The 14,694-nt window shown below is 57.3% G+C and overlaps 2 protein-coding genes across 2 annotated transcripts; one reads left to right on the forward strand and one right to left on the reverse strand.

Moving 5' to 3' along the window:
- Positions 1-1,795: 1,795 nt before the first annotated feature.
- Positions 1,796-6,580, forward strand: VOLCADRAFT_102852 (uncharacterized protein; the record flags this gene model as incomplete). Its single annotated transcript, XM_002945851.1, has 10 exons — positions 1,796-2,060; positions 2,152-2,251; positions 2,339-2,496; positions 2,796-3,827; positions 3,984-4,306; positions 4,528-4,810; positions 5,419-5,502; positions 5,612-5,649; positions 5,808-5,923; positions 6,162-6,580. The coding sequence occupies exons 1-10, from the start codon at positions 1,890-1,892 to the stop codon at positions 6,578-6,580; spliced, it is 2,724 nt and encodes a 907-aa protein (XP_002945897.1). The 5' UTR covers positions 1,796-1,889.
- Positions 6,581-7,693: 1,113 nt separating this feature from the next.
- Positions 7,694-14,381, reverse strand: elg14 (acetylglucosaminyltransferase; the record flags this gene model as incomplete). Its single annotated transcript, XM_002946202.1, has 11 exons — positions 7,694-7,823; positions 8,240-8,370; positions 9,170-9,413; positions 9,901-10,127; positions 10,673-10,839; positions 11,226-11,362; positions 11,907-12,000; positions 12,640-12,866; positions 13,409-13,805; positions 14,073-14,163; positions 14,256-14,381. The coding sequence occupies 11 exons, from the start codon at positions 14,379-14,381 to the stop codon at positions 7,694-7,696; spliced, it is 1,971 nt and encodes a 656-aa protein (XP_002946248.1).
- Between the last annotated feature and the right edge of the window lie 313 nt (positions 14,382-14,694).

Raw genomic sequence — 14,694 nt, forward strand, 5'->3', positions numbered from 1 at the left:
GCCGTCTGAAACATAGAATACTATTGCTTGTAATGACTAGATGATGGTCCACAAACCCGATGTGGAACGAAGCGCAGATCCCGCATTTTCGCGTAATAGCTAGGTATTCTAAGTGCATCGTCAAAAGCGTAGCTAGGTGTATGGCGCTTTGGATTGCAATAAGGGATGACGGGTCTCTTCCGGAATGAACGCTGGGCCTGCAAAGGTACGAGGTGTGCAATACGTGTATGCAAGTGATACATGCATCTGGTCTGGTACACTCTGCAGTCTGCGGCTCAAGGACCTGGGCTTGATTCCTGGGTAGAACCCCAACATTGTCGGGAGCATAGGTAATGGTTAGTTACTGAGATGTGGAGTTGAGGTCACAGTTGATGGACCGAGATTCGCACCGCTGGATTGGTGGCGATTGCAGCACCCTCTGCCTCGGCGGATGTTCGGGTGACTGGATGGGGAGGGATTCTAGAAAGCAGGATCAATCGCCGTGGACTCGCAGTTCGTATGGCGTAGTACAGTGTGGTAATGGTGGATGGTGCTGTTAGTTGACAGAAATGACAATGCGTGTGTGTGTTACATGGTTGGGGGTGCGTGACCCCATACCTGTAAAACTACCCATTTGAGCCTAAGGCCCAAGAGCAATACCTAAACGCCTAAAAGGCACGGAGAAAAAGAAACACCGCACTATCAGCCCAGGCTAGCGCTTGAAGGGGGTAACTGAGTTACGTTCCAACATCCTCAGCAGTCGTGCTGGCTCCCATTTCATGGCCTCCAACATGCTCTGTTGATGATCAAATCCCTCTTCCGCACGAATATCGTTATAGGCTGGGGATCCCAATGACACGTTTTTTTTATCCTTCGACTTGGCAATTGCTGCCACAACAGCGGCAAAACCGCTGCTTCCTGGGGACATGGTTCTTGCCCCTTCGTGCTCTGTTTGCCTCCAAAACCCAGCAACATAAATAACAATGTATTTAAGTGGCCCAGAAGGCTCCCACTCTGTAACATTACATTACTATGCATCCGCAGTACATTAACTTTTGCCACGTCCGTACGCTTAGACCAGCGCTACCATGAGAGCTGTTCCATTATGGTTTTTCCAAGCCTGAAACGCTTTGGCTTCGGAGCTACTTTATTTTTCCAGCTACGGAGGTGAACATGAGCACTAGCTGTTGTGGGCCTTTGTGGAAAACACTACTGAACACCTATGCCCAGGTAGCCGTGCCGCTTTCTCCTCAGTCCGGGTGCCAGCATAAAGACAGTCGATATTCCCCCAAGCATTATTCCACTCGCGTGATAATTATACAGATGTAGCAAATGGTCACGGTGTAACCATTGTGTGAGCACTGCCATGGGGCACGCTGTGTCAGAGATATACCGGTCACGTCCTACCGGTTGGGTATGGAAATGGGTGCGCCGGTGTGGCTGTCACGCGCTTCCACAGCTGTAACATGGCCCTTGGGGCATGAGAGCGTCATGGGACAGCTCTTGCAAGCCATCCGACAGCTTCCATTCCGTAACTTTGCAGAGCCTATCATCGCAATGCAGGGCCTGAACAAGAGCACAACAGCACTGAGCAATAAAGTCCTGCGCGTTGTTGCAGGAAATGTATATGAACCACTCGGTGGGGCAAGGGGGCAATAAAAGTGCCAACATGACTATTTAAGTTGCAGGTATGCACATATGATGGGTAACCTATTGTCTTGGTGTCATGGCGTTGGATTCTCCGTACGGATTTCATTTCCTACTGTTTGAGCTGCTGCACAGCCCTTGGTAGATTGCGCACACTCAAGCGCCATGAATACCGGTACCGCATTTCGCATCATGTATCGTTTGTATCGTTACCTAATGGATGTCATCAAGCTGGTCCAGCGTTGACGCGTTTGGTGAATGACATGGAGCCGCTTAGCACCTTCTTCCGGATAAACCCTGCCTTGCTTTTCCAAAACGTAACTACGCCACGATCACAGACTAGCAGCTCAATTTCTTCTCCGAGCTTCGCTGACCACCAGACCGGTCTTAAAGTTTATAGCGAGAGCCCTGCGTCCCTCACAAGTGCTCATCAGGTACTTTCGCAATGCAGAGACTCGGATGGACCTCGCGTTATAACCTGTGCTTGCCGAGTCCCGAACCCTGGCCTGCTTGGCTTGTGGACAGGACAATCCATTGTTCGAAGGGTTTCCTGTCCTTCCGGCCAGCAAACGCAAAGCTGCGGTCTCTGGAGATGCACATGGAACCAAGAACACAGCAGTGCCAGGTCAGGCAAACTTCTGGTCTGGTGCCCTGAACCTACCCAGGCCCTCCGTTCAACAGGATGTCAACTGCATATTTCTTAAATTGGCAGGAGACTCGCCAAAGCTGGAAGAGCAGCTTCATCACCTCCTTGAGGTCCTGCAGCAAGCGTTGGAACTGCACAGCGCTGACGGCCTTCCAGACGACGTAGCGCCAAGGTTGGCGGATGAGCTGCAGGCCGTGGCCAGGAGGCTTAGGGATAAAGAGCGCGTAAGCAACGGTCGGGGCCCTCTTCAGGCTAGGCTAAACCCAGCGAAACGGGGCTCGCCAGAAAGGTGACGCATGCGGCGGCACATGTCCGAATGACTTCCTGTGTTACTGGAAAGCCACATTCTTTGATATGGTGGTAGCCACCTAGGGAACTGCATGTGTTCCCTTCTGATACAGTATGCGTTGACGCGCTGATTTGTCAGTGACGAACAGCTACGGCACGCAGGCGTCCATGCGCCAATTTCCCTCTTGGTCCCGTGCATGCGGATTGTCCTTTTTCGCATTATACCTTTGGACAGGAGCTGCCCGTGGAGCGCCAGCTGCGTGCAAAGGTGCAGCTGGCGCTGACTGGAGCAGAAGCGACCATTCGGAAGCTGCGCGCCACCCCAAGGCGGCGTACTTCAGCGAACGGCTCGGGTGTAGACTGGCGGAGCAACGAGGCGGCATCCAGCCCGACCCTTGCTGCGCACACCAACAGCCGTTTCTCTGCGGGCACAACCCTGGTGGCGGAAGGCAACACCCGAGGCGGAATCGAACGTGATTCGGTCTGCAGACAGCTTTTACAGTCGCCCAGCAGCAGCATGAGCCCGCTCAGTTGGACTGGTCCCAGCTTTGTGACGGGGGGCACGCCCATGTGCGTAGTGGACGACGCGAGCATGGCATCACCCAAGGAGTTGCCCACAGACCAGAACGGTAGCACCTGCAGTCAGCTGGCGTCAGTCGCGGGCAGCAGCCACGGGCAGATAAAGATCCCGACCGGGATTCCCCGACTGCGGCAGCTGACGTCAACGTCGTCGGAGGCAGCCACCTCGTCGAGCTTCCACCCGCCCTTGTACAACTGGATGAAGGCAGTCTTGGCCTCCACGACGAAGCAAAACCAACCGATGCTGCTACATGGCAATGGCAGCGTTGGCAGCGATGCGGGGACGCGCGGTGTGGAAGACGGCTCCGAGGCGCAAAGCCCGGGAATGGGTGGTGCTGTGCATGATAGCCTTGCTTCTGTCGTTCGAGCAGCGCTGTCCAACAAACGAACACCACCCTTAATTTACGGCAGCCCGCTGTACCGGCGGATTCAGCGTTTGTTGGCTGAGCAGCGTTCCCCCATCCCGCTTCGGAATACCTCGGCTCCAGGAGGCGTCATGCAACAGTCCTTGTACAGTGTAGAGCCATCGCCGATCGGCGGGAGACGCCGTGGGTGGGAAACGGGCGCAACCGCACCAGCAAGCTCCAGGCCAGTTTGGGACCAGGAAGTTGACACTGACTCGGCTTCTGCAAGCAACCGCTCCTCGGACACGTCGAGTTCATGCACTACTCCGACCATGACGATGCGGGTATGTTCCAAAATAACCAGCCTGGGTATGAGGGCCTCTCGCTTGATGACTTGGACAACAAACCCTCCTTTGAATCCCCTTGACGAAATTGCGATTGCACGCCTCAGTACGCCGTTAGGAGGATAACCCATTTTCCGTTTCATACCGCTCGATCAGGATGATATTGCGGCGCTGCCCTTCGACAGCAGCGTTTCGCCCTTTGGGCCCACCCTGCGCGAAAGGTATGCAGCCCGAACCAATACCGTAGCATCCGCAACTGCCAGCATACAGTACCCATCAGCAACGGCAGCCTCGGCAGCATTCGATGCGACTGGCCTTAGCGGTGGCTTGCCCCGGCCAGCACGGGAGCCAGAGCGGGAGGCTGCGGAGCTTGTGGCAGAGCTTGGTCTCGATTTGCAGCTTGCCCCTTTTACAGTCGAGAACATCACCAACCTGGAGGTCCTGGCGCATGCGGAACGCTGGATTCGCGGGCAATTCATGTGAGTTCTCTGTGCCAATGACCCCGAGGTTGTGGGGGACCGGAAGGGAGTGAAGGCAAAAATATTGGGCGTTGCAGGGAGGGGAACCTCACATTACACGTTTAGTGGAACGTATGCTTCGCTGCTGCGCATGTGCGGCTTTTTGCTCTTTGTAAGCCCCAAATGCCCCAATACGGGCACACTTGCTTGTTAAGGGGGCTGTGTGTTGTCCGTCCTTGCAGTGCTGCAAATAAGGTGCTGGAAGCCAACAGGGAGCGCACGTTGGAGGATGAACGATGTAGCGGCTCGGCAGGATGCAGTAACGATCTGGATTCGAGCGCACAGGCGCAGGTGGAAATGGTCATACAGACAGAGCCTGCTTACAGGCTCTCGGCTGGGGAGCATGTGCTGCAATGTAGCGCGTCCACGTCGGCGCCGAGCTTTAGCGCTGCCGCTGTCAATCCAACGCCCATATGGCCGCCCAAGCCGAAGGGCAGGGCAGCTCCAGGCGGGGTGCGCGTGCAGGTTGGTACGGGCTATGGCATAGAAGACTGTGGAAGGGCGCTACACCAAGTAACGGATTGAGACAGATGTGTTTATGCAACGATTGCCTGGCTAGGATTGGCTCTCACACTGATTGCGTTCTCGAATTTTTTGTCCGTAGTTTGCGGACATGCCACAGGAGGTGGGCGATTGCTGGGATGGCACCGCAAGGGACGACACAGACGCGGACGTCTGCTCACTGTCACGGAGCGACCAGTCGAAACGTTCGCCGCTCGCATTGAAGCACCAAAGTAATACAATGAAAGATGGGGTTCCCCCACGAAATGACGGCGCTGCTGGGTGCGGCTCGGGAGTGGTGATGTGGCCGAGAAAGCGTCACACAACCTCAGAGTTCGGCGGCGAACCCACTCGTAGGGGGCTCTTTCGATTTGCAAGCGCCAGGGGCGGCACAGCCAAATGCATTCCTGGGAAAGAGGTTGCTAATCCCCTTCGCGCCGCTGAGGGTTGCGGCCGCGGCTCTTCTTTTGGTATGCCGTGTCCTGACATCCCGGAAGGCGCTGCACCAACCCATCCGCGGACGTTGCCGGGCAGTGACGCTGCACGTGTGGGGCCCCCGGGCAGCCTTGCAGCAGAGTTCCCAAGAGCGGTTGGGCGTTCCGCGCACGCGTGGCGATCAGGCACCCAACCATACTCCGCTGACTGCAACTCTTTTGGTGAGGAGCTGGGCCTTCAGGGCGTGTCTGTGCACCTCTGGGGGTTCCATTATGCTTGCGTTGTGTGATGTGGGTAAGGTTACGCTCACACGCCGCGGCCTACTCGCAGGGCCACTCGCGACCCCACGAGATCGCCGAAGTGAAGAGGTGCCACCTGACGTGCTTTTCACGCCCGGAACCTCTTCCGCGGCCGGTAGCAAGGCTGCAGCAAGCAGACATCTATCACGTGCGTTTCCAACAGCCAGCGGCGGCAGAAGCCGTGCAGATGGTCCAGAAATTGCTACACCGTTATCTGACGCACGCAGCGGCGGTAGCAGCATGAGCTTTTCAGGAAACAATCCTTCGGCTGGAGGCACCGTTGTTGGGCCGTCCATGGCGAACGGCCATGTTCCCCCAGCACCAAGAGGTCCACAAGGTTCAGGTAAGGGACGAGAAACATCTTGGCAGAGATTTCCTATCTAGCGATCGGAAAGAACGCCGCACTGCAAGGCAAGGAACCTGGTTGGCAGAGATGTAATTTGAACCGAGGCGTCAATTAAGTTCCTGTCTAGGCATTCTGTCGTCGCTGCTGATGGTGATGCTTTCCCAACCTACTCTGCCGAACAATTGTGGCCATGTCCTGCTCTCGCTACTCCGCCGGGGGCCCCCCATGCGTACAGCAGACAGCTTCACTCCGCGAACGGATGAATCGGCTGAAATAACCGCCGAGGTCATCTTCACGCCGGGGAATGCGCAACTCGGAGCGAAGGGCTACACGGAGAAACGCATGATGGTGCCCTTCCGCCTTGACAGCGCCACCCGATCTGAATGCGAGACGGAGGAGGGTGACGGCAGCGCGAAGACGCTGAGCAGCATCAGTAGCGTCAGCATCATCGGTTCTGAGCCAGCCAACGCGACGGACCTTGGCGCCGACGCTGCTCGGCGGCCGGCACGGCGCTCTGAATCCCAGTCGGCTGGTGGAGGGCTGCAGCAGGCCACGGGCCGGAAAGGAGGCACCTCTAAGCCACAACTATCAAAATACCTTTGCAGCTTCCTCACGACATTATTACCATGCACGAATGGAAGCGTGGCCAGCTAAAGCCGGGATGTGGATTGGTAGCTCAGTATTCGCTGGTGAGGCTGCACAGCATTGACATTTTCGTACAGCTGTGATGGGGAAAATCTAGGGCGACCTGTTGTCGGTGGGTGATCCGCACATGGGTAGCGTTAGGCGGGTGAGCGGGATTAGGCTTGGTTGTGTGCTGGGGTGACTATCCATAGTTGCCTGTCCGGAAGACAGTCATGGGCTGTTTTGGTTGATGATGTGTTGCATGTGTGCAACGACGGCCACTGTCTCCTTTTCCCTGTCTCCCGAGGGTGTATTGGCGATGGCCCGATGTCTCCCCTGCGTTTATGGGGCCCGTGCCGCTGCAAACCTTGCGGTGGCGGCTCAGGATGCACGATGAGGATGCACGACGTTGACCTTTGCGCCGCGAGATACCGGGCCGTGCCATATGACGCTGGGCGCCTGCTTGCGTGCAGCAAACCTACCCTTCCATGGAATCGCATTCAATAGTGTCCATTGGGAAGTCGTGTGTGCGTGCTCGGTATGCCCCTCCTGCTGGTGTCGTGGATCTTAGCGCTTGAGAGCCTACTCGTCCCAGCGGTGAAGGGGTACCGTACCGTTTGCATCACGTGCATTCAGTTACAGTGCAACTTCGCTTGTGTGGAGTGTTACACGTACCTGCGTGTGTGTTTGAGAGTGAGAGGACTGACAGATGCACTGGGGATGGCAGCCCAGGGAAGCGGCCTAAGAGTAGCTTAAGATTGACAGCCAGCGGTGTCACGTGCAACGTCGCCCCGAGCATCTGCTACGATGAGATGAAGGACTCCAAACAAAAGGTTCGTTCACATGACCAAATATCCGGAAAGTCAGCTCAGTCAAAAAAATCACGCTAAGCCTCTATTCCATCAGCCGCTTCGCTTCCCGAAAACTAGAGGTGATGTCACCATACATGCAACCGCTCACTTGACCTACATTGCAACCAACACAATTGCAGTGGCACTCGATTTTTTACACCCTACCCTCCCTCTCTGCATGCCTGTTCACGACACTCCTACAACTGCACTCCACGACCTTTCTTGCGGAAAATCCCGACCATTCGATCATTAGACCCTGAAAGGGTTTTACTTGGTTTTGGACACTGCGAGCTCATGACCGCCGCACCCCTGCCTCGTACAAGTCCCCCCGCACATGGCTCAACCGCCGGCGGAGGCTGGCGATGGTGATGTTGTAGGCCAGGCCGCCTAGCTCGGGCTGCCAGAGGAAGGCACGGTAAACCCTGCACAGGGGAAGCGGGCCACCGGGCGCTGTCTCACTGCAAAATGCGGGGTGGACTGAGGAACCCTAGGCATCCAATTCAGTTGGGGCACGTGTATGTACCGTCCCCAGCCCCGACATGACACGCTGAAACATAACATGCACTGAACCATCCGTGTGTCGTCAAAAGATGCACCTAGATGACTGTCCAGCAGCATTACAACATGATCTTAGGGTGGCTCCCAGAACCTCTCCCAACCCGAAGATGTGTGTACTGCTACTGCACGCGGAGGGGCTGTTTTGCAGCCCCACGGCTTGCAAGATACCAACAGAAATCCAGCGGTGGTGCGGGGATCAGAATCTGGCTTAACACGACCTAACCATCACCATCCGCACACCCGCAGCTGCCCCCGACTCCATTTGTCTTACGCCTCCTACCGTGAGTTTTCCTTGATCATGCGCAGCAAATCTGGTTCAGGCACCGCCCGCAGTATCTCCACCAGGCGCGGCAGCTCGGCCTTGGACACTCGGACAGAGAAGTCGGGGTAATGAAGGATGTCCTCAAAAGGCTGCAGAGGGAAAGTTTGGGGAATAGGAAGGTCCGGTTATGGGAAGCACCGTAGCCCCTTTCGATAATTAGCGGGACCCGAACGTGAACGACGATGACGGGTCGGAACACCCGTGGAGCAATGCATCGGCGGGGCGCCGGCATGGCAGGTCCTCAGCACGTCAGGCTTTTTAAAGCCAGCCGAGTCGCCAAGATGCCGCGGCGCTCTTGCGGAGCGTGTGGCGAACCGGACAGGACAGGCTATTGTGTTCTTCCGAGTGCATCCTGAGATTAATGCATTGGCGGCCCGGCAGGGCTGCTGACTAGGCACCATGGCTGACAGCCCTCGACAGCCGCGTTCCGTTACGGAAAATCCCATGCCGAACAACAAAACCCTGCACAGCAGGCAGCGTTAATGCAGCCTGCACGCTCTCACGGTCCCAGACGGCCTTACGACAGCAAACGAAAGGATTGCGAGAGAACCCTGAACGGAAAGGACGCTGCATTGTCGTCCAGCCGCCTACCATGCAACCCCAGCAGCAGCACGTCTGGAGCACCCTTTGGAGCGCCCATGGCGCGACAGTTCGTTCAGGAAAGTGAAACACCACACACCAATTCGTAGGACACTTCCCGCGCGTCATTTCATCATGCCATACGACCCCTTTGGCCGTGCACGACTTTGCAGCTTCTTCACTCTTTGCAAAAGCTTACACCCTACCGCCGTCATCACCGCACCGGCCGCCATACGCTATCCTCGGGTGTGTGTGGGTACACTGACGCGACCAACCCTTCCCCTCCCCTCACCACGTTAATCCTCTCACCTGCCGAACCTTGTCCTGGATGATGACGGGGATGCACGCGTGCGTTATGGCGTGGATGAGCCGAATGCCCCAGCCGTGGCCGTACGGTGCCAGGCAGAACTTGCTGCGCCTTAACAGGCTTTCGTATTCGCCCATGCCCATCATCATGTAGCCCCCTTTGAACACCACATCCGGGTAGCTGGTGTTGGCCAGCAGCAGAGCCAGCGCCTGACGCACACCGCCGCTGTACTCGGGCTCATTGTGCCTGCCGCGGGAGCAGCGCAAGGAACAGGAGGAAAAGCATTCATGAGCCATCCGCGCGTGTGGTGGTGGTGCTGCTGCTGCTGGGGTGATCACGGTTTTGGTCGTCGCGGCTTGAGACAGCCAGGAAGCCAGCTGAAGGAAGGGCCTGTCAGGGCGAAGGGAAGGTCGAAGTCCCCAGCCAACCTACCAACGCCCTCCCCTCCTCCCCACACACCACCTCCCACAGCGTTGCAAGCGGTCGCAAAAGGAGCCGGCAGGTCCCCATCGCGACTCGAAAACCCGCGGAAGCCCGGCGGCAAGCTGTGCCATGGCGACCGCATTCTCGCCGCCGAACAGCACAAGTGTGTCAGCATTTGAGCATGCGCGGGATGAAGCACGTGCAATCAACAGCAAAGGTACATGCCATCTAAAATTATTACCCATCTCACCTACCCCCCCCAGACCGCACCAGCCATCACATCCCCCTCCCTCCCCCAGCGACCCCGCACCGAATGTCCCCGCTGAAGAACAGCAGCGTATCCTTGCCGGCAAGCAGCGCCTCAGCGCCCCCCGGCTCCTCCAGTTTCGCGCGGACCCCCTGGATCCCCGCCACGTTGCTCTTGACGTACGGTGGCATCACCACATCCCGCCCGGCCTTGAAGCAGCCGTACTCGGTATTGGTCACCAGGGGGCCCATGTCCGTTATGTTGGGCCGCTCGTATCCGAAGTGCGTCACCTGACGGGTTGGAGAGACAGAGGGAAAGGGGGGGAGTGAGGGGGGGACAGCGAGGGGGAGAGGGGGCAGAACGAGGAAGAGAGGGGGGAAAGCGAGGGGCAAAAGGGCGCCTGATAGCAAGCAAAAGCCGTAGACGTGAGAAGAGGGGTTGCCGCAGCTGGTAGGGGTAGGAGATGGACATATTGTAATGGTCGAGGGTGGTGCTAGGCACGGGGGTTGGGTAAAGGGATCGTGGAGCACAATCTTTAACCCTGTCAGACACAGCTACGTCCGGCGCCCGGCGCTTCCAGAACCGGTCCCGTACCGCCCCTCTTCTCTTTTGTGCCTGCCTGCGCGACCTCCCTGTCCGCCTGCTGCTTCGCTCCGTTCCTACCCACCCCGCCCTGGCCCCCCTCCCCCTCGGCCCGCTCAGCCCCGCGGCTTCCAGTCTGCCCTCAACTCCCGAAACACCTGCCATCCGAGCTGCACTTGCTCCCCTCTTCCCTCCCCATTACCCCTAGGAAACGCGCTCACAGAATGCCCCCCGCCCCCCGGCCCCCACCCACCCTGATGAGGTTCTCCGTCTGCGGGAGTGTCTTCAGGTAGCAGGCCCCCCGGTCGCCCGACAGCAACACGAAGTGATCCCTTCCCCCCGTGCGGTTGAAAAAGGGGAAGGTGGCGGCCACCCAGTTCACCGCGCGGACAGCTGCACCCGTGGGGTCGCCTAGGTTGGCTGCGGGGGGTAGGGAGAGGGTGTAGGGAGAGGGGGGTAGGGTGGGAAGCGACTGGGAACGAACGGGGGGAAAAGAGACTCCGGTTTCCGGCCCTCCTACCCTCCCAGCGCCGTGCGGTGACTAGTAACGGCAGTGCACATGCAGTTCGGTTTGGTGCGGTTCGGGTCGACGTGTGAGAATATGAATGGACGAGGTCGGGAGCTAGCTGTTGCCCAGTGGAAACAAGCACACATACAAACAGACATACGCACAGCCAATCACTCAACCGCCGAAGCAGCCGCCCCGGCATCTTGCCACGTACAACCCCCCAACACCCAATCTCCCTCTTCCCCGACCCTCCCCTATGAGGTACGGCATGACGATTGCACCGGTGCCGGAGACCCACACGACGAGTAGTAAGTGAATGCGGGGATGTAGAAGAGGTTCGCCTCGTGGGGGTTCTCCGTGCGGATGCCGCTCACGTCGTTCAGGAAGAGCCCCTGGAAGCGCAGGAAGGACTCGTACTGCGGGTGGATGCCGCCACTGAAAGGAGGGGGGCGAAGTGCGGGGAAAGGGAGGGGAGGGGAGCAGGTGAAGCAGGACGTGCGGGCGGAGAAAGAGAGGCACCACCATCACCACCACCGGCACCATCAGAAACAGCATCAGGTGACACTATGGGAACAAAAGCTGCGCACCAACACCCATACGAGCTTTCGGCCGTTGGCTCCGCCGCCGCAGCAGCAGTAACAACAGCAGCAGTAGCAATAACAGCAGCAGCAGCAGTAACAACAGCAGCAGTAACAACAACAACAACAGCAGCAGCAGCAGCAGCAGTAACAACAACAGCAGCAGCAGCAGCAGGGGACCGGCGGGTCCGCGCCACACAAACCGACCCTCATGCCCAAAGGAAAGCGCAACCAAGTGCCAGCAGGACCCCTATCCCCCGACCCAAGTGGAGCAGACGAATGGCGGCGGAGGGTGTGTATGTATGTATGTATGTATGTATGTATGTATGTATGTATGTATGTATGTATGTATGTATGTATGTATGTATGTATGTGTGGTGGTGGTGGGGCGCGGGACTCACTTGCCGTCCTCGAACTGGTGCGGTCCCACAATATTGGGCGGGATGTCGTACATGTAAATCTTTAGGGACGGGAAGTAGGGGTAGGCGACGCTTCCTGGGGTGTGGGATTGGAGCGAATTGTTGGGTTCGCTGGTTAAGAGCAGCTGGCCGACGGGGCCCATCAAGGGGAGTGGTGGTGGTGTAGTGCTCGGGTAGCTGCCCTCCCCCCCCCCTGGAGGCGGCATCGGCAGCAGCTGGTTCTCGGTGTCCTCTTGCATCGTCGACATCTGACCCCCCATCTGAACCCCCCCGCTACCCCTCGATTCGGTTCAGGTCAGGTAACGTCTAATGCATGCATACATACCCCCCGCAGGTTCCGGGATCGAGACCTGCCAGGGTCGAAAAATCCTTCCGATGGTGGAAGGTAAAGTGGCCCTAGTCGATGGACGGTGGATAAAGCAGACCTGCGAGCTGACCAGGAAAGGAGTTGAGCCGCCGATGATCGGGCAGATTCCGTTGGATGCTGGTGGTGGGTGCGGAACCTGAGCGATCCACTGAGAAGTTGACTAGGGTGACTGGATGAGGGTGCCCCGAAATACCGGGGAAGGCAGGGTTTCGCAGGGTAGCGGCCACGGGGTGAAGATATGACCCCCCTGTCCCACACATCATACATACATACATATTTACATAATACGTACATACGTGTAAAAACATCCAGACAAATACACACACACGCACACGTACGGACACCCACCTGGTACAGGTTCATACGCCGTACTGCGCGAGCAGCCTATCCCCCAGTACGGCGGCTCGCACTTGCAGAAGCCCGCCACACACTTGCCCCTGCCTCCGCAGCCGTTGGGGCAAGCAGGCTCCGCCCCTTCTTCCACCAGCTGGGAGCAGTCCGGGCGCCGAAACCCCGCGAAGCAGAGGCATATGGTTTGCTGCCCCCAGTCCTGACACACACCCCGCTCAGAACATCTGGAGAGTGTGCGTGTGTGTGTAGGGGGGGGGGGAAAGGGGGGGGAGGGGGTTCGGGGAGGGGATGCAGAATCAGGATATAGGTAGGGGTAGGGGTATGGCGTTCCGCCTGTAACGCCTACTCACAGCAAGTTATGCAATGCAAGGAGGTGAGAGGCGGCGCAGAATCAGTCGTGTAGGGTAACAGTGGTGACAGTGGTAACAGTGGTGACAGTGGTAACAGTGGTGACAGTGGTGTTAGGGTACAGTCGCTAGGGTGCAGATTAACCACCATCCCCGAAGGGAGTCCACCAGGTCACGACGGTGGGGTCTCTAAGGAAAGCGGAGGAAAGGGAGGGAGCTGGATCCCGGAGAAGCGGGGGAGTCAAATACGGGCGTCATATGGGCGTCGAGGTGGAGAGGGAAGGGGGGAGTGGCGGGGGGTTGGCCCATGCGGTCCTGAGAGAGTACGGAGATACATACGTACATACACAAGGACGCACGGCCAAGGCCCCACCTGCAGCACCACCACCATCAAACATATGTACCATACCCTGCCGTACCTCCGTTCACATCTGGACAGCGGGACGGTTCTGGAGGTGTCCTCCACCGACGGCGGCTGGCTCAGCATCTGTATCTCCCGCCGCAGCTTAGGGACCCCGTCCACCACTTCCCTTACTGTCGTACCCTTACCCCAGCGGTACGACGGATCGTCCATTTTTTCCGGAAGTTCCGAAATCTGTTGGTCCTCCGGAACCCCAACTTTTTCGAAGCAGAAAAGTGCGTCCCACAGCTGCATGGTGTGGGTGGCGCACCGCGTCTCCTCCTCCGGGAGGCACATGGCTTTCATGACCTCTCTATAGCAGTAGCAGTTGCGCGGCGCCATGCGGCCCAGGAAGATCCGCTGGGTGGTGGGAGTAGTGCGGCAGGCGGGGTAGAGCTGCGTTTGACAGGTGGGACCTGGGGAGAAGGAGGGGAAGGCAAGAGGAGACGCAGCATCCTGAACTGAAGTGGCGAACACGGCGGGAGAGAAGAATTAAGAGGTATGATGGCCGTGGTCATTTACTTTGTTTTACCGTATAAAAGCCTGAGCTAGAAGCACAGGTTGTGGGCGCGGGCTGGAAATTAGGATATGGGGAGTGCGATGCGCACTCAGGGCGCAGCTGATACAGGAATGCTTTCCAGGGACGGGCCGTTGGGTAACCAGCCGGCCGGTTGCTCTTGTACCTGACAAACCAAACGGGCATTCGCATTCCCCAAGCTCCCTATTGCAGTTGCCATGTTCCAAGCAGCCGTCCTGGCAGGGCTTGTTGACCTCCTGGAGGTTCAAAGCAATCAATGCCAGAGTGGTCCAAGGTGTTAATGTCACGATAGCTTATGAAAGTGGAAGAACGTCGGCTCCAAAGTCACCTGGAATTGATTGAAGGGTTGATCCGTGAGTGCTGTCTTAAGCACTGTCTCTGCGGGTTGCACCCGCCTGACGAAGTGCAGTAAAAGGATCGTCAGGAGAGGCACTAGAGCCAAACGTTGCAACATTTACTACTATTTTGGTAAAATAAGACACTGGAGCAACCGAAGAAGGCCACCAAACAGTTTCAATGTACTAACCAATACGGGATGGAAAAAACAACACCCGCAGACCCGCTACGATACCAGCATCTGCAAACATCATCACTATACACCATGATTAAATAGCTACAAGGCATGTAATTTTCAATGGCTTCGTAATGTTGGGTTCCTTAACCGTATATCCACATTAATAACCCAAGCTTGCGACTTGTAGTTTGTTGTTCATGGTTATTTGCGTTGGCCAAAAGGCCACTAGTCAACGAAGAAATGGAGACCTAGA

The sequence above is a fragment of the Volvox carteri genome, assembly GCF_000143455.1.
Source record: "Volvox carteri f. nagariensis unplaced genomic scaffold VOLCAscaffold_1, whole genome shotgun sequence".
In the NCBI taxonomy this organism is placed as follows: Eukaryota; Viridiplantae; Chlorophyta; class Chlorophyceae; order Chlamydomonadales; family Volvocaceae; genus Volvox; species Volvox carteri.